The sequence below is a fragment of the Cucurbita moschata genome, unplaced genomic scaffold, assembly GCF_002738365.1.
Source record: "Cucurbita moschata cultivar Rifu unplaced genomic scaffold, Cmos_1.0 Cmo_Scf00036, whole genome shotgun sequence".
In the NCBI taxonomy this organism is placed as follows: Eukaryota; Viridiplantae; Streptophyta; class Magnoliopsida; order Cucurbitales; family Cucurbitaceae; genus Cucurbita; species Cucurbita moschata.
This window is the reverse complement of record NW_019268552.1, coordinates 1,877,908-1,898,776: the sequence shown is the minus strand read 5'-3', so window position 1 is coordinate 1,898,776 and position 20,869 is coordinate 1,877,908. Positions and strand designations below refer to the sequence as shown.

The 20,869-nt window shown below is 38.4% G+C and overlaps 6 protein-coding genes across 13 annotated transcripts; 3 read left to right on the top strand and 3 right to left on the bottom strand.

Annotated features, from left to right (window-relative positions):
* The first annotated feature begins 56 nt into the window (after positions 1–56).
* LOC111431489 (small glutamine-rich tetratricopeptide repeat-containing protein beta) lies at positions 57–4,894 on the top strand. Of its 4 annotated transcripts, XR_002708509.1 has the most exons (7): positions 258–803; positions 923–972; positions 1,246–1,333; positions 1,947–2,063; positions 2,579–2,698; positions 3,962–4,040; positions 4,534–4,894. XR_002708509.1 is itself a non-coding variant. In XM_023068140.1 (5 exons), the coding sequence occupies exons 1-5, from the start codon at positions 357–359 to the stop codon at positions 2,627–2,629; spliced, it is 753 nt and encodes a 250-aa protein (XP_022923908.1). In that variant the 5' UTR covers positions 258–356; the 3' UTR covers positions 2,630–2,883. The 4 variants fall into 4 exon arrangements, 2 of the variants coding, with proteins under 2 accessions (XP_022923909.1, XP_022923908.1); XR_002708510.1 differs by lacking the exon at positions 3,962–4,040; XM_023068140.1 differs by lacking the exons at positions 3,962–4,040; positions 4,534–4,894 and having other exon boundaries at positions 2,579–2,883.
* Positions 4,035–8,230, bottom strand: LOC111431488 (kinase-interacting family protein-like). 2 transcript variants are annotated; one of them, XM_023068138.1, is made up of 3 exons: positions 8,019–8,230; positions 6,501–6,740; positions 4,045–5,219 (listed from the first exon to the last, which is right to left on the bottom strand). In XM_023068138.1, exons 2-3 carry the CDS (start codon positions 6,634–6,636, stop codon positions 4,252–4,254), a joined length of 1,104 nt encoding a protein of 367 aa, XP_022923906.1. In that variant the 5' UTR covers positions 6,637–6,740; positions 8,019–8,230; the 3' UTR covers positions 4,045–4,251. The 2 variants fall into 2 exon arrangements, with proteins under 2 accessions (XP_022923907.1, XP_022923906.1); XM_023068139.1 differs by lacking the exon at positions 8,019–8,230 and having other exon boundaries at positions 4,035–5,219; positions 6,501–6,668.
* Positions 8,231–9,117: 887 nt separating this feature from the next.
* On the bottom strand, positions 9,118–14,101 carry LOC111431695 (dehydrogenase/reductase SDR family member FEY-like). Of its 4 annotated transcripts, none has more exons than XM_023068399.1 (9): positions 13,836–14,101; positions 13,565–13,790; positions 13,175–13,295; positions 12,856–12,973; positions 12,182–12,318; positions 11,505–11,606; positions 10,730–10,822; positions 10,042–10,114; positions 9,118–9,577 (listed from the first exon to the last, which is right to left on the bottom strand). In XM_023068399.1, exons 1-9 carry the CDS (start codon positions 13,873–13,875, stop codon positions 9,309–9,311), a joined length of 1,179 nt encoding a protein of 392 aa, XP_022924167.1. In that variant the 5' UTR covers positions 13,876–14,101; the 3' UTR covers positions 9,118–9,308. The 4 variants fall into 4 exon arrangements, with proteins under 4 accessions (XP_022924167.1, XP_022924168.1, XP_022924166.1 ...); XM_023068400.1 differs by having other exon boundaries at positions 13,565–13,774; positions 13,838–14,101; XM_023068398.1 differs by having other exon boundaries at positions 13,565–13,761; positions 13,798–14,100.
* Positions 14,102–14,704: 603 nt separating this feature from the next.
* Positions 14,705–16,621, top strand: LOC111431715 (eukaryotic translation initiation factor 3 subunit G-like). Its single transcript, XM_023068425.1, has 3 exons — positions 14,705–14,808; positions 14,875–15,238; positions 15,867–16,621. The coding sequence occupies exons 2-3, from the start codon at positions 14,905–14,907 to the stop codon at positions 16,400–16,402; spliced, it is 870 nt and encodes a 289-aa protein (XP_022924193.1). The 5' UTR covers positions 14,705–14,808; positions 14,875–14,904; the 3' UTR covers positions 16,403–16,621.
* A 358-nt stretch (positions 16,622–16,979) lies between these two features.
* LOC111431657 (uclacyanin 1-like) lies at positions 16,980–19,909 on the top strand. Its single transcript, XM_023068360.1, has 3 exons — positions 16,980–17,135; positions 17,290–17,484; positions 18,085–19,909. The coding sequence occupies exons 2-3, from the start codon at positions 17,304–17,306 to the stop codon at positions 18,570–18,572; spliced, it is 669 nt and encodes a 222-aa protein (XP_022924128.1). The 5' UTR covers positions 16,980–17,135; positions 17,290–17,303; the 3' UTR covers positions 18,573–19,909.
* Positions 19,223–20,143, bottom strand: LOC111431395. Its single transcript, XM_023068017.1, has one exon. It carries the CDS (start codon positions 20,141–20,143, stop codon positions 19,223–19,225), a length of 921 nt encoding a protein of 306 aa, XP_022923785.1.
* Between the last annotated feature and the right edge of the window lie 726 nt (positions 20,144–20,869).

Sequence of the window (20,869 nt, the reverse complement as noted above, 5' to 3'; positions counted from 1 at the left end):
CATCCTTTGAATCCGAGAGTTGCGTAGCTAGCTTCTCCGCGGAGATTCTTGCAGGGCCATCATTGTGCTTGGATGTTTCTTCTCAAATCCTTATCTTAAAGTTGTATCCACCACCAATGGCGCGCTGATTCAGAAGGGGTCTGTTTGGGGGGAGATTTCATTTGATGTTATTTAACTGAAAAGAGTTGTGATAAAATATTCATATCTGTGTATTCAATTTAAAGAAATTAATTAAAACCAATGAAATTAATTAATAGAGGCGAGGTTGCGCGCGCTGCCGGTTGCTTCCCGGTCGCCCGTCTCCACGTTCTGTAATAAAAGCGAAGAAAGCCAAAAGCGAAGGATAGAACGCGGGAATGACGGCAACGCTGTGTCTCCTCTGCATCCCTCTCCGATTCCCACCTAACCGTACTTCCTTCTCTTCTACTTCCATTTCCCTTACCCCTATTCGTGCTCAGAACCAGGAGATTCGGGTTTGCACCAATCGCACTTGCCGACGTCAAGGTTCCTTTCAGACACTCGAAACTCTCAGCGCCCTCGCACCTCCCACTATTACCGTCAATCCCTCTGGTTGCTTGGGGAAGTGCGGCGCTGGCCCTAACGTCGCTGTTTTGCCCGATGGATTCGTCGTCGGCCATTGCGCCACGCCTGCTCGTGCTGCCGAGGTCATCATGCAATTGTCTGGTGGAGTTTCTGATTCTCTTGGCGTCTCTAAGAGTTTGGAGGCTCTTGCTCTGAGGAAGAGAGCCGAATGTGAGGTGGAGGACGGGAATTTCTCTCAGGCTGACCTACTTCTTTCGAAGGTCAACTGTTCCGCCTTTTGCTGTGTGATCTCGTTGATTAGTAATTTTCCACTCTTCGTTCTTGGAACTTTGTTCAGAATAATACATTGTGTATGATGCCTTGATTCAATTTGTTGCAGGCGATAGAATTAAAACCATGTGGAGGTATCCATATAATATTCAAGGACAGGTGTTCTACTTCTAGTTCCACGTTGTATCTTATTGTATACAAATCGTCGACTATATTTCCTTCCAATAGTAAATTTGGTAACAATCGTTGAGTTTACGATAATTGTTAGTACTCATTCAATTTTAAGTCCCGAAGTTCTTCCCAAATGCTCTATGCTGTCGATTTTATCCTGCGTCTCTCTAGCATTTGTTTACTTTTTTTTTTCTTTATCTATGTCTTTACTAAAGCAGCTGTATCCAAAAAATTTAGTTACACAGACTATTAAATTTTCAGGTCCATCGTAAGATTGGCTCTGGGGAATCATGCTGGTGCCCTTGAAGATGCAAATGAGGCTCTAAGAGTAGCTCCTCGATATCCCGAGGTGAGAAGTATTTTAGTTAATCTCCATGTGCATTACATTCCATCTAAAAAATTAACTAGGCCGTTACACTTCAACGACGAAGGGAGAAAATGTTTGAAACTGCCAATCTGGAGACCAGGTAGTAGTACCTCAAATTATTGACAAGATCTACGATAAATAGAGTTCCGATTTCTTCCACTTCAAATGTTCTTAAGCAGATTTGTATAGTGCCAAGCTCTAGGTGTCAAGAGCAAAAGAAAAACTTTGGACGTGAACATCATCTATAATTGTAAATTCGGGTATCAACTTTTTGTTGGGCTTGAGTCTTTGTGATGCATGAATCTTTATGTTAGGATTAAAAATGAATACCACTCGATTTTAGTTTAAAATTTGCCAGGACACACATGGATGGATGTAAAGAAAAGAACTATGTTTAAAATTCAAAAGAAGGATGATGCTAAACTGTAATTTAGAGGTCCTTCGAACCCTCACCCAACTAATAAACAAGCAACCCTTCGAAGATCATTACAAATTCTTGTTCTTTAACCGGTAAGATATGGGAAAAAAGGAGTCTAGCCCTGGAGTAAATTATCGTAATGTTCCCTAGACATGTTTCCTAATTTTCAATTTTCAGGCTTACATTTGTCAAGGTGACGTATTCTTATCTATGGACCATTTTGATTCGGCTGAGATGTCATATTCAACAGCTTTAGAAATTGAACCTTCAATTCGCCGTTCAAAGTCATTCAAGGTATTGATTCACTTATCTTAATATGAGGAGACTATGGGCAATTTCATTTCTAGGACAAAAGAGCAACCGCTTCAATCCATCAATTTTCAGGAATTTTGCCTTATTCTTCTTCTTCTTCTTTTTTTTCTAGTTTTTGTTTTGGAGGTAGCACTGGGAAACAAATGCAAAATGGTTTCCATTGAAATGTTGGTTGGAATTGGCTAGAAGAATTTTTATCGCTAATTTTTCTGTTTTTGAGGGAGAAATTCTTTATTTTTTTAAGTTAAAAAAAACATTTTCAAAATGTTGTTCTCGTTGATGACAAACCTATATTTCAGAACTACTTCAAACTTAATGACAAACCACTTGATTGAAGTGTTTGCCATCTAATTTTCTCACTTAACTCTTTCAAGCATACCCTTTTGAATATGTATTCTCGTCATTTTACAAAATATGATTGAATTCAGTTTTTGCCCAGTGCTGCTAGAATGCCCGTTCAATATTCATTTAATATTTGCACACCATTTCTTCAATAGGCGCGAGTTGCTAAACTTCAGGAGAAGCTCAATGCTGTGAGAACACAATAAAATCTGAGATGTGAATCAAGGAATAAGAATAATTGATGACAACAGTTCGAGATTCAGTCATTCCTTCAGGTTGTTTCCAGGTTTCAAATTTCTGACTCAGATTGTTGTTGAAATCTTAATTAGGTTAACTACATAGAAATTCGATGCAGTCTGGAGTTTCATGAAAATTTGATTGGGAATTCGTATAATTCTGCATGAGAATGCTTTTGATCCCAGGAAATATAAGCGGCCAAGTGCATTGGATTGTAGAGTAATTGTTCCCCAATGGGTTATTTTATAGTGTCCTCCTCGTTCCTACCCTGCCACTGTGGTCTTCGAGCTTAAAAAGAATTTGTCTAGAGATTAATAATTTTAAGACTTTTCAGGTTTGAGATAATTCCTAATCATTTTCATGTTGGAGGAAAAATCACGCAATTTCGCTATCTCACAGTCATTATTCTTAGGGCATGCACTCACATGGAGAAAGTGATTCCTAACATGAACAGGAAGAGGGAAATTTTGATTTGGGATTCTGAAGTTTGCTTATAAATAGGATTGCTACTGGGCATGAATTAGTATAGCAGCCAAAGGGTTCGAGTCCATGTTTATAGTGTTCAAAATTTTCAAATCAGAAACTTCTCTGCCAAACTTATTTTTCAAGTAAGCGAACACATTTCATTTCTTTGGATGCAGATTAAGCAAATAAATACACATTTTGGCCGCTCTCCCGAACTCTGCACTTGCTGATTTTTCTGCTTGGAATGTTTCTCTCTTGTGGCAATCTCAATGTAGGAAAACTTTATACATCTTCCATTACTTGCTTTCTCTATAATATCGTTCTTTCAACCGATGGAGTAGGTTTTGAAAGTGATTGATCAGGCTTTTGCCATTGAAATCGTCCCTTGAGTTACAGTAAATAGGAACCTCTGGGATTGGGCATTTTCCAAATGTCTTTCCAGGACTAAGAGCCTAAGAGCCTATTTGACATGACTTCTTTCTAAGTATTAAATGCCAATCTTTTTTAAGTACTTGGAAACCAAACAGGTCCTAAGCTGGGATAGTCTTTTATCTCTATACTATACTGTCTAAAGTTAGTTCATAGGGTATTTAATATTGTGTGCTTGCTATTCAGCATTTAATGTCTAGTTTTGTTGATTACAATAATTGGCATGTTTCTTAATGCACAAGTGAACTTTATTATAAACAAACGCCCGAGCTTTAAAGTGTAAGAAGGGTGTAATAATTGGCTTGGTTCAAAGTGTGAACTGAAAAGTTTGATACTTTGTCCAATTCTGCATAATTGGCTTGGTTTTATCGTGCATTATGAAACTGTGAATTGAATATGTCTGGCAGGATGCCACCATTGTTGTCATAGACTCAGGTTCCTCTAATTACATTTCAACTAAAAACAGATCAAAGTTGGTGTTAGAAGGTGAGTGAACTTCCAACTATTTCATCATAATGCTTTCTCCTTTTTTTTTTCTTCTTTTTTTGGAGAGAATTTCATACAGCTTTTTAATACTAGGGTTCATTGTCCATCCAATGTCACCGATGCGATGCTAATAAAGATACCTTCACCAAGTTATTTATACGGGACTGGCAATCTTAATACTGCTATAACTAAGTAAATAGATCAAAAGGAATTATTTAGGATTGGTGCTGTGACCGCATAAAAACATGTCCATGCTCTTCACCTTTGCCCACCATCTGTAAGTCTTCCTCCGGCTGTTACTTCTTTTGTCACTTAAACTGTTGTTGTTGACACCAGAATCCCTCCTGGATTTAAGTTTTCCAATTTGAAAGCATGCCTCCAAGGTTACTTCCTTCCCATTGTGGTCTTTGTGCTTACTGCTGCATCTACTCTCTTCCATTGCTTTATCTGTCTTCACAAGCTGATCATAGTACTCTTTATTCCTTTTCTCCAGCCCATAGATCTGAGCCTGAAGGCCTTCAATTTTCTGGTTAAGCAGGTAAACCCTTTGATCATCCCGCAGCTTCAGCATACATCGTGCCATCTCACTTGCCTTCCGTTTCGTGAAAACGGACTCTGCTACCAACCCCTTGTTTTCCTCCATCAAGGAAGCCACCCTATACCCTAATCTTGCATTTTCATTCAGTAATATGAGCCTCTCAGACTCCAAGACCTCAAGCAAACTCTTCTGAAGCTCTGTCTTCCTAGACGAATCACAGCATTGCTTCTCCAGGATGCTTACCTCATTTGTAATAATGTCGTACTCCACATTCTTGATGACAAGCTCAGCGAGTAAAGCATCGTTGTTTACCATAGCACTATTTTTAACGGGTATTACAGACACTTGCTGGTAGGACAGGGAGCTCTCCGCATCAGACTCCATCTGACTGATCCCTGAATCTTCGGCGCCATCAAAAGATTCTAGGGTTGAAGTAACAGAAGACTGTCTTTTGTGATGTTTGGCGATGGTTTGGATGTAGCGATCGGATAAGGTGGTGTAAGCAGTGTACAGTTCCTGGAGAAGCGCTAGCAGTTGAGGGCGTTTGTTGAAGTAATATTCTGCACGTTCAGCAAATGTGTTCCCAACATCGTCCTCTTCAGCATTTTTCATAGCAAGTAAATTGATCCTCTGCTCCATATCTGTCATAGCACATCATGTATCAATCAAGACGACTTGAAAGCCAAAGAAATAAGAAAATAAGTACTCTCTGAAAATGCGATAAACCAAATGATGAATAACCATATGAGCTAACTGACTACACATTAGATTTGTTGGACACCTTTTAAAATAGAATTTACTAGCTGAAACTTTATATGGCTAATTCATAAGTTTCTAAACATAATTAGAAGTTCAAATCTCATATTATTTTATCTAGAAAAAAGTTCTAATAATCTCAATTCTGATTTAATATTCCAAAATCTATTGATGTGACGTTTCATCTCTCAGAAACGAACAAATGATATTGGCTATAATTTTATTAAAAGATATTGGGCCAGCTTGGTTCAGTTTTCTTTGGAATTGCAATTTTCTTTTAAAGATAAAGAATGCTGGGTAGCTATTGGGAATATAAGGGATAGAGGACAAATGTTCACGAGGATAGCAACAGATTATAACTCAAAATTTTGAATTCCTGTCAAATCGTGGGGCAGAAGGTATGGTTCCCTGCCCTAGATGGTTCTTTTGGCATAACTTTGTTATCCAGGAAAACGACCCATTCCATCAATACAACCTCTATCAGAAGATTACCATCATTTAAAATTATATTAAACTATTTTGAATGGAACTTAACCTCTCAAATCAAATTCTTATAAAATTGAAACTATTCACAATAATTTGAATTCCTAAACGAACAAAATGGCAAAATTCCCCAAATGAAAAAGGAAATGCCTATTGATTCACAAAGTTCAAAGTCGTCACGGGTTTGCATCAATCAGGCAAATGATAAGATGCTCTCTTTACAGGAAAGTTGTTGAGGACTGCACATTGGTAGGGATGAAAGAACAGAAAGGTCGCTGTTCCGAATTCCAAGAAAGGTTCATATACACACTCCTCCTCCCTCCCACACGAAAGGTAACTTGGTTTGGTGTGAATTATGGAGAATTCCCTTCTCACAGTTTCGGAGTTTCAAATTTTAAAATAAAGTGGGAACAAAATACCATGGGGACGGAAATTCAAAATCAAACCTGGGCCAACTTCAGACTATCAGACTATTCTTACTTCAAACCACCTACCCTTCCTACTGCAATAAATTCTCAACGTGGATACGTAATCAGTCAGTCGGTAAGGTCTTTTCCTTAGGCTAAAGCTTAACTCCCACCCCCACCTCCCTGGTCCCTAGTATTATGGCAAGAGAACAAGAAAGAAATTGAAAATAAGGTAAAGGGGTGTGTTTTAACTTTCAAGTCAACAGTTACTGTTACCTGCGAGAGTGGAAGACAACGTTGAAGAAGACTTGGCGCCGAGTATTACACTGTTTCTGTTGCCGCTGAGAATATCACACGATGGAGATGAAGGCCTTCGATGGGTCCAAACCTCTTCTTCCTCCGGGGACATCATTGATATCTCAAACGTTAGCCCGTTTGGCTGCACAATTCAACCTCCGGTTCCTCTCAAGTGCCTCTCCTCGCTCAAAGTGCATCAACCACAGAACACACTAACAGCTGACAACACGGTTTGTGTTAACCAACCGACAAAAATATGTGCAAAACCACTACTTCAGAATAACTAAACATAAAAGGAACAAAATTTTCCAGGAATCAGGCAACATTAATTAAAAAATAAGGGCAAAGATAAGCAGCACATGATTCTATCACTACAAGGCACAAGCACACATTTTATTTTGAGTGCAAACACTTCAAAACCATTACAATACATGTGCCATCATTATCAATAATTTAAAACATTTATTGTTTGGTGCGAAAAACAATTTATAACTATCTTTAAAGTCTTTCATGGAAATTATTTTGCAATTGCAAATTAACTATTTCGATAAATTGTTGGACAAACAAAGATCATTTATGTTGTGATTTTATTGAGTGTCAGGAGTAATGATAGTCAGTTTCCAGTTAAAAAGGCATGACCCATAAGGTCATTGGGGTAGGCGAGCACAAAATCCAACGCCATAAAAGAAGCAGACCGTACAAAAACCAACCTGCGCTTAGAATAGAAAAATAATAAACAGTGCAGTATGGGGAACCAAATTGAAATTCTTAAAAAAGTTGGCGAAGATCTCGAAAAATTTCAGCGGAAAGATAAACAAGTGTAAATCAAATCACAAAGTCTCTCAATATTCATGGTACTGTGGAGACCGTATTACTCAAATCCCCAGGTTAGTATACAATAATGCTTCCTCGATTCGTTTGCTGCGATCTTTTCCTTTAGGCACTGGATCACCCCAAACAAATCTGAAAGCATTTTATGCTACACTACACGGAGAGCTAAAACATGGAAAATACTTCCCGACGAATTAGTACCTGCTGCGATTCAATTAAATGTTGAGATAAAAGATGAGAGCAGCTGAGCTTAAGATTGCAAGGTAGGGAGGAAAACGGAAGGAAAGAAAAGGGAGAAAGAAAGATCAGGGAGAGATGATTGACGAACAACGATTCCAGGAACCGGATTTCAGGAACCGGATTTCAGGAACCGCAGTCCTCGTTTTCAGCTAGTAATTGAAGAACATCGAACGCTAGTGCACTAAACTACAAAGAACTTGTATAAACTTGAAATTATCATGCCTGGAATAAAAAAACCGAACAAAATGAAAACCGTCTACAGCTTAAGGCAACGCTGATATTCATCTTCTAAGCAACCAAGCAGGATTTTCACATCAGTGGACAGTAGACAGAAAAAGAGTATAACAGAGAAACAAATGCAGAAAGAGTAGTAGGTGATCCAGAAGAAATCAAGTAGTGTGGTAAAGAAGAAACCGTGAAAATTACCTAAAATGGCAGAGCCTCCGAATCAGTCAAAGGAAATCCGAGATAGAGCCATTCCGGTGAGAGGTGGAGGGAGAGGATTGTGATCGAAAGAGCTGAGAGGATAAATGTATGTTTAAAATTTGAAGAGATAACGCATTTAACGAGGAAAGGAAATGAACCGAAAATAGAAAGCGAGGGAGAGGGAGAAGGAAAGGGGGAGAGAGAGGGAGGAACACTTCAGAGTTCATATAATAATAATAATAATAATAATAAATAATAATAATAATAACAGTAATAATAATAAAAAGGGAGTTCCTTTCTAACTTGACATTTTCCAATAACGTATGCGTTTTAAATGTTTGAATTTAATTTTGAAGACATGCCTTTATATTCTTTTTTAAGGTATAAATTTGATTACTTTAAACTTTATGTTATAATTATTCTTTCCCATGTGGTGCTACTATAAATTATTTATAATTAAAAAATAAGTCATGTGCTATATTTTAATTTAATATATGTAAATTAATTTACTTTATTTTATTAGCATCTATGTTTTTTTCGAGAACAACAAATAAAGTACGAAATTTTAAGGCGAGATATTATACGTTACTTTTTATGCCCTTGACCATAAACAAATAACTTTCAAAACAAAATTTAAAATTCTTGTTCAACTAAAATAGGAGAGTTCAGGTATTCTTTGTAACTAGTTCTCATGTCCACCAGAGTGCAGTTGGAGAGGAGAACAAAACATTATTTATAAGGGTGTAGAAACCTCCTCCTAACAGACGCGTTTTAAAAACCTTGAGAAACTCGAAAAAGAAAGGCCAAAGAGGACAATATTTATAGTGGTGAGCTTGAATGGTTACAAATGATATTAGAGCCAGACACTGGATGATATACCAGCGAGGAGGTTGAACCCCGAAGGGGGTGGACACGAGGCAGTGTGCCAACAAAGACGCTGAGCCTCAAAATGGGGTGGATTGAGGGCTCCCACATCGATTGAAGAAAGAAATTAGTGTCAACGAAAATATTGGACCCCAAAAAGGGTGGATTGTGAGATCGCACATCAACTAGAGAGGGGAATGAATCATTTTTATAAGAGTGCGAAGATCTCTCAACAGAAACCAAGGAAATTCAATTACTACAGCAATATACAGATAGGTAGAAACCAGCCCTACTCCCACTGTAAATCCATTGAAATAGCAAATGAACTGAATGGTACAACAAAACCTTCATTTCGAGATTAAATTCAGTGAATTAGTGCTTCATCATTGATTTATAAGGCTAAAGCCGAAAACTAATCAATTACCATTAGTCAGCCAAATCAGTTCCTCCATAGCGACAACCAACTTGTTCCCCTTCTAATAGCCTCTCTACCACATCCGAAGTCAACCCAACCATCTCCATTGTTTTCTCCCAGACTTGGTAAGAAGTCTCGACGTTGTGTGCCTCTTCTGAAGGATTTGTTGGACGGCACTCTTGGGAAAGAAATGCACAAACAGGCCACTGATCTGCTTTAAGTAGTTCACAGTACTCTGGAACTTGAGGATCCGTGGCTGCAAAGAGAGTGCTTCTGGAACCTGCAATTGCCGAAGAATAATGATGCATGTTTCATTTCAAATATCAAGAAGCATAGAGAAAGACGGGAAAGAAAATATAAAGCATGCATCCGGGCTCAGCCAAGACATATTTGAAATTGATCAACTTCAAACCATCTTCGTAGGATTTTCATTAATGCTGCTAAATAATAGCATACTCTTACATTTTTCATCAAGATTAAAACTAAAATTTGTTATCTGATGTTACTACTTTCTTTCATTTTAGGATAAGTTGAAGTTAAGAACAAAGAACAAAAAAATTATGAAAATGGTCTCTATGTGGCTCATAGGCAGCAAAGGCCCAAAGCATGCATCTGGATGGTACACAGTAATAGTATTTAGGTTAACCCACATGTCGAGCAGCACACACTAATACCCCCAAAAAGATTGACATGTATCGTATTTACTTGAGACAATAAAGAATGTCACCGCTTGAGACGACTAACCTTCTTGAGGACTAAAGATAAAATAAGGAATTAGGCCATAAGCAGCTTGAACAAATTTTGAAAGATCCCTTGCCTGCATCGATAGACAAAATTAAACTTGTCGCAATTCATATTGACTACATTCAGGAGATATAATTCTAATACCTGACTTATAGTGAAACCGCTCAGCACAATTCTATAGTTAATGATATTACAATAAGCTATAAGGTACAGCAAATATAATATTCCAGACAATGGCCTATAATTTTTGGTAACATGAATGTGGGTTTTGAACAGTCATCATCAACATAAGGCTTAACAATAATCATGTAAATTATACTATGTTTTGGAGTGGAATGCGAGCTAAACACAAGAACAGACTGCAGAAAAATTAACAACAGTGTAAGTTACAGCTCTCAGAGGGAATTGCATACAGATATAGGGCATTTCAGTAAGTGAACATTTTCTAAAAAGTTTTAGAAGCAGCTGACAATTCTAGTAGAAACCCAATCCACTTATTAAGATGTCATTCAAATACTTCAGTAACATACACAGTTTCAGTAAACAAATAGTCAAGTATCGTTACCATTTCTGAAAGATAATGATGGGATAACATTATATATGTGATTACTTCAATCTTATATCATACCAAGGGAACAAGATTCTATATCTGAAGTCTTGTTTCTGCTATAAAAGGCTAAAAACTTACCACATTTGTATGAACAATCCCAGGTGATACACACACTACATTGATGCCAGATTCAACAGGCAGCTTCTTATGAAGAACACTGCTAAACATAACCTGTAATCCAGAAACCATCAGACCAAGCTACGTAATGTTCGCACCCATGAGAAATATTTACACAGCTTTTACCAATCAGTACTTAAAGATCAAGCCAGAAAATCAAAAGGTAAGATTTGAACGCACAGTGAATACATCATCTAAGAATCAACAACTTGCCCGGTGAACTATTAGCAAAAGTAATTGAATAAATAAAACGGGGATATTAGTAATGTTCATTTAATATGATTGACAAGTTCAAGACCCATTCCTGAAAGAATAGGATGTACAGGAAGAAGCAAAATGTGAAACAAAAATCACACAGATACTAGGAACAAGGAAAATCTTATATAGAAGAGACAGAAATTTCAAGGTTACTGAAGCATCCTTGATTTGTTGAATTAGGCTAAAGATTTTAACAAATTCACGTTCCCAAAGAGAGGTGCTTCGCCATGGATTGACATTTTAGAAGGGGTGAAAACAACAACTAGACAGAATAAGACCGTTGTTTTACATGTTAATAAATGATAAAATTTTCCAAGAAAGAAGAAACGTGGAATATCATGATTGAATTCACAATAATATAAAATTACAAAAAAGAAAAATGAAATACAAGTACAAAATGAGAGTTTTCGGTCATCAAACATGAGAAGGGCAAAAATTGTGGGAGGAAATGCGTAATTGCCAAGTAACATAAGTATACCTGTGCCAGCTTACTGCTCGAATATCCAACTAAGCTTGTGAATTTCCTTTTCGATGAAATGATATTCATGTCTTCCGTGTCAACAAAGCCAACATAATGCATCTACATATTAAGCATGTAATGATGATTACAATGACAGAAACAAGCATCAAAATGATCAATACAAAATATCTATGTTGCCACCATGAATACATGATCTCTAGGAATAACTAACTAAGTTTTGCTTCCGAGTTACCAGTGGACACAGAGCTATAGGAATTGAAACATGTCAATGTTGAAAATCCGATCGTGGATTCTCCATGCAACTGATGTGTATAATTTACAGAGATCTGGAAGCTAAATCATACCATATTTTTCCTAGGCTATATCTTTATTACACATAGACAATGTATGCCCTTAATTGTGCTATTTACAGGTTATTATCAGTTATCGCTCATATAAAGCTACCAATTTTCATTACTTAACATTCACAAGTGTCGATCACTTCTTATACACGAAAAAAATCACTAACAAACAGTTAAGATAAAATGAGTAAAATAAAATTTATTAGCTAAGCACATAATGCATACAGATATGGCTTGAAACAGATTACCATTTCAATATATGCACATGTATACACATTATACGATGCAAAAAACATGTGTTCTATACTTTTGTATAGTGCCCGCGAAACTTACAACGGAGTTCACATTAATTATTCGGCTTGGGGAACCTCTGATAAGGGATGGCAAGAGTAATATTGAAAGCAATGCAGGTGCCAAATGATTCACTTGCAGGTGCTCTTCATAACCATCTTTAGAAAATTTTTGTGGCTCTAGAGACAACAAACTCAAATTAAGCCAAGACATTGGCACATATTTCTTCACCAAATAACAAATACTATTATAATCAAAAGAATGCAATTGCCCCACAACTACAATAAGATGAATGAAAAGAAATGAATATTTAGTTATTTTATTTTCTGAAATCGGAGTTTTAGGATCATAAAAAGCATTTATACTCCTAGGAATAGTCTGCATGAATGTTTATAACAGAAAAAGGTGCATAAGAGCTGGAAACAAGTATAGAAATAGTAATCAATGAGCCAGGTGAATGTTCCATATCACTAGAAACTTCAACAAAAGGCATTGTGTTCTCAAAATATAGAATAACAAGCACATATAATGACGATAACAAACTATTTCAGTGACAAAAGTACTCTCATCATCATCAATATAGTTCCTGTTACCATCTCCTCAACTGAAGAAAGTTTTACTACGAAAAGTAACTGACATTTGTAAATAACCTCTGATAATTCATACGTGCCAATAAGGAAATGGAAAATAATACAGATGAGTTAAAAATTACTAACCTCCTATGGAAAATATTCCTGCGTTATTGATAAGAACATGTAATGGTCCCATACGAGCATTATATGCTTCAGCAAATTTCACGACAGAATCTAGAGATAGAAGATCAAGTTCCATTACCTAGAAAAACCAACACATATCACTCATTATACATAATTAGCTACTTGTTCTATTATAAAAAAAAAAACTGTAGAATTTAATGTTTTCTGGATAGGAGTTGTAGAATATCATTTGAAGTTCAGAATTCGTTTGATGCAAAGCTACAGAGTTCAATACGATTGCTCTTCTAGAAGGAATTAAACAACTGTGGATTTTAGACACCTCAATATTAAGAGGAAGGCCCATGCCAGACCATTCATTTTGCCATTTCTGAATCAAGTCAAGAGCAGCCTTTGGGTTCCTCACTGCCATGACAACATGTGCTCCTGATTCTGCCAGTTGCCTGCTCCATCGAAAATTAAAGAGAAAAGGAACAAATAGTTACCAAGTAAGGAACTGCATAAGAGTCTACTGATTCACGAAGATCAAGGAACGGAAACCCCATTCCGAATGAGCCGCAAAAGAATCGGACCCAAATAAGGGGCTCCAATCACAACCAACTATACACAATAAGAATTCGAGAATAGTAGGAAGTAACTGGTTCCATAAAATTGAAATTCGTCGGGAAAGAGGCCGAGTTAAGCAGGCGGAGGAAATGAGAGAAATGAAAACCTGGCAATCTCGCGGCCAATACCGCTGGTGGATCCGGTGACAATGCAAGTAAGGTCGTTAACGGGAGGGAGTGGCATAGGATTCTGCAGATGGCTGGCCAGGATTCTCTGAAATAGCATCTCATGAATGACGTACATCCAACCTCTCAACCATTCAATCCAGCCCAACGCCCCCTTTTTGCTGTTCTTCTTCTCCTCCTTCTTCTTCTTCTCCTCCTTCTTCTTCTCCTCCTCCTTCTCATGCTCCATATCCTCCTCCTTCTTCTTCTTCTTCAGTTCATCAGAAGAAGACGTCAACCCCTCCATTAACATACAGTTGCTGCTCGCTAACTTCAATGTTGAGATCGGAACTCGAAGACGAGCAACCTCTCTCTCTCTATATATATCTCTCTCAATTTTGTATTTTCTTGGTTTGGCATATACTGGAAAGTCGGAGGTATGTCATGTGTGTGGCCACTGCCTGTTCTACCGTCCACAATGCATCTAATTCTAACCCTTTCTCTCTTTTTTTCGTTGCTTTTCCCTCTTTTTCTTTCTTTTTTCCCCCTTTTCCACCAAAATTCGGATTCTTCTACCTTTTGTTATCTCCCAAGCAGCAACTATGGTTAAATTTCTACCATTTACAGGCAAAAATACATATTAATTTACAGTCTCAAGGTATATGGAATGTTGTTCGAAGGCGCTGACGACCAGAAGAGCTACCATCTACCAAGCAGTTTCAAATGACGTCTTAGCTACAATCAATCCTAAAAAGTGTGGTGAAATTAAGTTCAATATCCTTATTATTTCTTTTTGTATTTATTGAAAAGATATTTTAAAATTTTAAATGCTGTGGTTTATAAATTTCTAAAATATTCAAGTTTTATTAAAACTAATAATTATAGTATACATGAAATTCAATTTCATGCTAATAAAACATAAATACTTAATAGGTCTATAATTTTATTTGAAAAGATGAAGGAGGTCAACCACCTGTTATTAAAAAAAAGCAAAATTAAATAAATATTGTACTTTTTTGAGGTCCGAGTTGAAAGCCTAAAAATTTATTTATTATTTTTTATAGTTTTATATTAAATATTCACAATTATAATAATTTAACCAAACAAAAACAATTTTGATATTTTGATATTTTGATATTCATCATTTCCACAATTACCATTCAGCCATATATGCTTTCCTCCTCGGTCGCTTGCCCTAGCGACTAGCATCTCCAATTCTGCGTTCTCTCTTCGCATTCCGCAAGCCTCTGCCTCTCAATCCTCCATTATCTGCCTCTCAATCCTCCATTATCTGCCTCTCAATCCTCCATTATCTGCCTCTCAATCCTCCATTATCTGCATCATGGCTCAGACGGCAAGTCGATCCAAATTGCGGTGGGGAGAGCTAGATGACGATGACGGCGATCTGGATTTTCTTCTACCTCCCAAGAAAATTATTGGTCCAGATGAGAATGGCTTGAAGAGAACTATTGAATATCAGTTTAACGAAGATGGTAATAAGGTTAAGATCACAACCACCTCGCGTACTCGCAAGCTCGCTCATGCTCGCCTCAGTAAACACGCCATTGAGCGTCGATCTTGGGCGAAGTTTGGTGACGCTGTGCACGAAGATGTTGGCAGCCGCCTCACTATGGTCTCCACCGAGGAGATCCTTCTGGAACGCCCTCGTGCTCCTGGTTTGTTTTCGATAAATCTAGATTTAAACTATTCATTGCCGTTGGTAGATTTCGGAAATGTTAGTATATGATTTCTGTTGCAGCGCATACTTGCTTATAAATTCGTCTCTGAATGTGCCGTTTTCTCCCATGTGGGAGAGCATAAAAATTTCTCTAATAACTGCAGAATATGTTGATAAACTGGGTGCTTGATTATTGAAAGCGTGTGAATGTATTTGGTTTGTATCTGAAACAAGGTAGAGATAGTCACTTTTCGATGCCAGGAGGATAGTGGCATAGAATTTGCAGAACTGTGCTTTTTTGTTTCGTGCTTTTAGGAATTTCAGGCTTGTGTTTGGAGTTGAACTGAATAATTCCAATGATCGATTATTGTTTTCTCTAGAGAATACTCAAATAATATCCTCTTGACAAAGGATACACGACATCTTTGAAATCACTCTGTGATTATTAAATTTTTTTTTTTTTACTTCGGTTTTGCGAATTTGCATTTGCACTTTTCATAGGCATTGTGTATGTATGTGCCCATTTAACACCCTGCTCGCATTAGTCCTTTTCTGGAAAAATTAGAAGCATATGTTTTTTGCCTTATTCCTATAGATTTTCTTCTGAGGAATGAAAATGATTACAGGTAGCAAACCAGAAGAGCCGAAGGTTGCAGGAGACCCTCTAGCTCAACTTGGAAAAGGTGGTGCTGTTCTTATGGTATGTAGGACTTGTGGCAAAAAGGGTGACCACTGGACCTCAAGGTGTCCTTACAAGGACTTGGCACTACAAGGCGAGGGATTGGATAAGGCTGCCGCACCAGAGGCGACAGCTGCTGCTCCTGGTGGTGCAACGAAGGGAACATATGTTCCTCCAGGTATGAGAGCAGGGGCAGACAGGACCGGAACCGATATGAGACGTAGGAACGATGAGAACTCTGTTCGTGTCACCAACCTCTCAGAGGACACAAGAGAGCCTGACCTGCTCGAGCTATTCCGACCTTTTGGTGCCGTTAGCCGAGTTTATGTTGCAGTTGATCAAAAGACGGGTATGAGCAGAGGATTTGGTTTCGTGAACTTTGTGAACCGTGAGGATGCTCAAAGAGCAATCAACAAACTGAATGGATATGGTTATGATAATCTCATCCTTAGAGTTGAGTGGGCGACTCCAAGGGCTACTTAAAGTTGCCTTCGCTTTACATGCTATACACTTCAAGGTCGTGTGATTTGGTTACTCTTGTAGGAGGACCCCCGCCCAACATTTTGTTACTTCCGTCTTCTTGAGCTTCCTTACGTTGAGAAAATGCTAAATTAACAACTTCCTTGTACTTGGTTGTAAAATTTTTTAAATTTTTTCCTGCTGTTTAAGTAATGATTTTGATTGCTTAAAGTACTTTTGATATATTTATTGATTTTTCCTTATTTTCACAGCTCACAATTTGACGTAGTTCATTTACTTGCACAAGGATTCATTCTTCCTCTCCAAATCATTATTTTTAACAATAATTTTGCTATTCCAAAAAAGAATGTAAATTAATTTTAAATTTGGTGCAAGAAGTAAATAAAACATTACATGCTTAGTCGAGAAATTTAGTTCTAAATAGGGCCTTGGGTTTTGTATGGTGTTCGATTTATTTGACTTTTATTTTATTTTTATTGACTTTTTTTTTTATTAAAAAAAATATATTAAATAGCAATAAAATCCGTGAAGTGAAATAGATGCAAAAACTGTTACGGTTTTATAAAAGGCGGGAAAGAGGTGTATGTAATGCATGAAATTCAATTTACTCTCCGCTTCGCGTTCAATTTGTCGCCCCTCCTTCTTCTTCTACCCGATTTCTTCCAATTTGCAGAACACACCGTCCCGTAATCGATACTTGGAGGCAGCACTGGACGGACTTGAGAAGCAATTCATGGTATGGTTTAGATTTATCGCCCCATTGCTCTACTCGATTCTTGCGTAGCCATGACGATTTCTCATGATTTATTTTATTTTTATGAATCTTGCTGTTTTCTTTAGTTCAATCTCTTCTTTGTAACACTGTCTTTGTTGATCTTCTGTGTATGTAGAGATTTGGACCAAAATGGAGGCACTGAGACTGGGCTGGGGAGTGAGGGTGATAATCGTGATGGTAATTACGGCGATTTTCTTTCGCTGCGTCACAGCAACCAACCATTCCGTTGGTGGAGCTTCCGGTTGGGATCTGAATTCCAACATCCTGACTTGGTCTGCGGCCACCACGTTCCAAGTCGATGACTATCTCGGTTCGTTCATTTCTCCTCTGTTTTTCCCCTTCCCTTTGAAAACCTCTTCAATGCAATCGTATAATTTGATCCTTGCTAAGTTCTGTTCGATCGGCCCATTGTGAATCGTATAGTTTCTACAAAGAACGCTTAACTTTCTAGGTCATGGTTGTGGATTAATAGAATCTTTATTTGCATGCCTTTTCTTCTTGAACTATATGCAAGTTCCAACTACTGATTGAGTTGACACGAGGGGATGTTTTCCACAAATCCCTTTCTTGTACTATGATTTATAACTGATCACTTGAATTCTTTTGTTTCTGTCGCTGTATCATTCTAATTCTTTTTGTATGCCACATTTGTTAATGCAAACACAGTCGTTCTTTAATACCGCAACTGCATGACTCTGTTTCTTGAATCAATCTATATTAATTGGAACAAAAAATGAAAGCAAGGAATGTAGTGTTAATTGTGCTGATATTACCGGTCTTTATTAGTAGTGGAGGAGTTGGACCGAATCCATAGCTCATGATTTTGAAATAGTTAAAACCAGAAGTTAGTGGACAAAGTTTTAGAGTTTGATGTGTAACCTATTCTCTTTGTTTGATTGGTGTGGGTCAGTGTTTAACTATTTGCCAGTTCACGACGTGCTGGAAGTGAACCGAACAGACTTTTCCAGTTGCCGCACCGTGAACCCAATCAGCACTCACAGTGATGGGAAGACAGTGATCCGCCTGGACCAACCTGGCAGTCGGTATTTCATATGCGGCCGGCTTCAGTACTGCCTCATGGGTCTTAAGCTCCAAGTCCAAGTCCTCCAACGCTTGAGCGACGCCAACAATTCAACGCCTATTGGTGCTAACCAATCTGAGCGCCTAAGTCCACGCCACCCTCCTCATTCTTCTCCACCGTTTCCACAACACCCTCCTCCTCGTTCTCCTCCACCGTTAGAACTCCCACCATTGCCCGACCGTCCGGAGGCGCCATCACCCTGCATTTGTTCCGGGGTGGGCGAGATGATGATGGCAAGCGGGCCAATGAACTGGTGTCTGGTGTTGCTCTTCATTATGCTTGCAACCCGTCCTTGCTTTCATTCCTTGATTCCATAGGCACTGCTTCTCCTTCTCCACCATGTTAGACCCATTTCAGATTTTTGTTTACCCAACCGACACTCCGAATGCGTAGTTCCACGCAGGGTTTGTACTCCTCGGAAACTCCTGCTCTGTTCGCCGGTATGTGATGCAATTCACGGCGAATCCCCCCTTTTGCTTTGGTTATTAACAGTGCTTACACAAAAATAAGAGATTCTTGGTTTGTCTGAGTAGGTTTCTTCTAAATTTTGTGAATGTTAATAATGAAATCAAATGTGCTTTGGTTTGGAGATGGACGTGCATTTTTCAGTTGCAGCTGAAATGGCAATGGAACAAAATTGGGTTGTAATTGTATGTAGTTTTGAGAAACATGCCTAGTTGTAGAACAAAGCATACCATTTTCAGTTCTTTACAAACCTAAACGAATCCCTTCCCTTCCCCATTCAACAACTAATGGTATTCATTTGAAGTTCAATGGAAATGGCAACGAAATTATGTATACACATGAGATGATATAATATCACACACAAGACAGGACAGGACAGGACAGGACAGGACAGGACAGGACAAGGAAGATAATTAAAGAGAAGCTTCAAACAAAATGCACCTCCGAAATATACTTGGTTTTTTAAGCATTATTAACATTTAACGGCTAAGTTTCTGAAACACTAAAAGCTACGTTGCATTGCCTGCAAGAAACGCTGCTCCGATTCTTGCCTCTGTAAGCGAATGCTCTGGTTTACCATTTCTATGAAGGCCTCTGCCCGGCTCTTCAGCTCTTCCGAAGTCAACGATACCTTTCTCCGGAACGACAGCGTTTGGTGGAACCTCTCCGACTTCCTAACCTCATTCCGAGCCCACGCCACCGGGTCTTCCTCGTCTGCGGCGGAGTCAACGGCTGCTCTAATTAAGCGTGCCGGTGGAGGGGAGTCCCATGTCTGGCTCTTCTTCAGCTGCGGCGTCTGTTTCCCTTCCCTTTCCATGATTGCCTTCCACGTGGCGTCCATCGAGTCACTGTCACCGCCGCCGCCACCGGCATCTTCTTCCTCCTCCACCTTCTCGCCGGGATATGCACATAACTTCCCCGATGATGGGTCACTGAATTTTTCAGTGAATAGAGTCGGGAAATCCCATTTCACCGGTTTCTCTTCTTCTTTTTGTTCTTCTACTTCTTTCCCCTGTTCGTCCTCGCTGGGGATTCTATCCCAGATTTCTATGGAGCCAGTGATCGAAAAGTTCCGGTCTTCATGCGTCCATTTATAGGGAGTGGATGCAGCAACATGAGTGTTTTCATGAGAGATGTAATTATTTTCGGATGCGTCCTTTTGGCGACGGAAGATGGAGGAGGCGGCGACGGCAAATATAATGAAGTTGAAAACGATGAAGATGTAGGGAGGAGATAGCCATAATCTAAAGGAAACCCATAAACGAGGAAGAGTTGTGATCACAAGAGTGGCTACTTTTGGGATTACAGCCACTTTGAACAAAATTAGAGTGGATATAATCCCAACCGACACCAATATCGATTTAGTAACCGAGATTGCCGTCTCTAATGTCATACTTACAGGTTTTGGCGACGGATCAGCCATGAATTCCGGCGATTCGAGAATTAGGAATTGAAAAGGAGAAGATAAACAGGGTTGAGTTGTAAACAGAGTTAGAAAACAGCATTGAAAACCGCCATTTTTAACATGGAAAAGAAGACCCAGAAATGAAAAAACAAAAGAGAGAAGATTCCTTGAAATAATAGAGAGAGGAACCGGAAAACTGGATCTAAAGGGAAAAATCAAAAGCGAACTTTAGATATGGAAAAGAGAGGGAACTGTTGTTGAGAGAGCTTTACAGATATCAGGCCAAGCTCCATGGAATACGGCCTCCTCCATCAGTGTGAGAGAGAGATTGAGTAGCTGCCAGCGCCAGCGGGGCCTTTTTATTTAGCGGACTGCTCATCTTCCGACCAAACTTTAGCCATTTCCTGATGCATTAGGCACCGTCGGATGTCCCAGCTCATACTGTTCATGTTATGCTGACAAGGACTTCCTATACCCCACGCCCTCCCCTTTTCTTTTTCCTTTTTTTTTTCTTTTGGATAAATGATGGACTCCCAATCTTAGTCTCCAAGATAATATATATTTAATCCATTCCATACAATTAACATTAATCTTCAAATTAAAAACTTGGAAATTGCTCGGATATTTTCCATTCTTCGTTTAATACGTGGACAAGACAATAGCATTATCAAATCAACATTAATACTATATAATTAAAAAAAAAAAAAAAAAAAAAAAAAAAAAAAAAAAAAAAAAAAAAAAAAA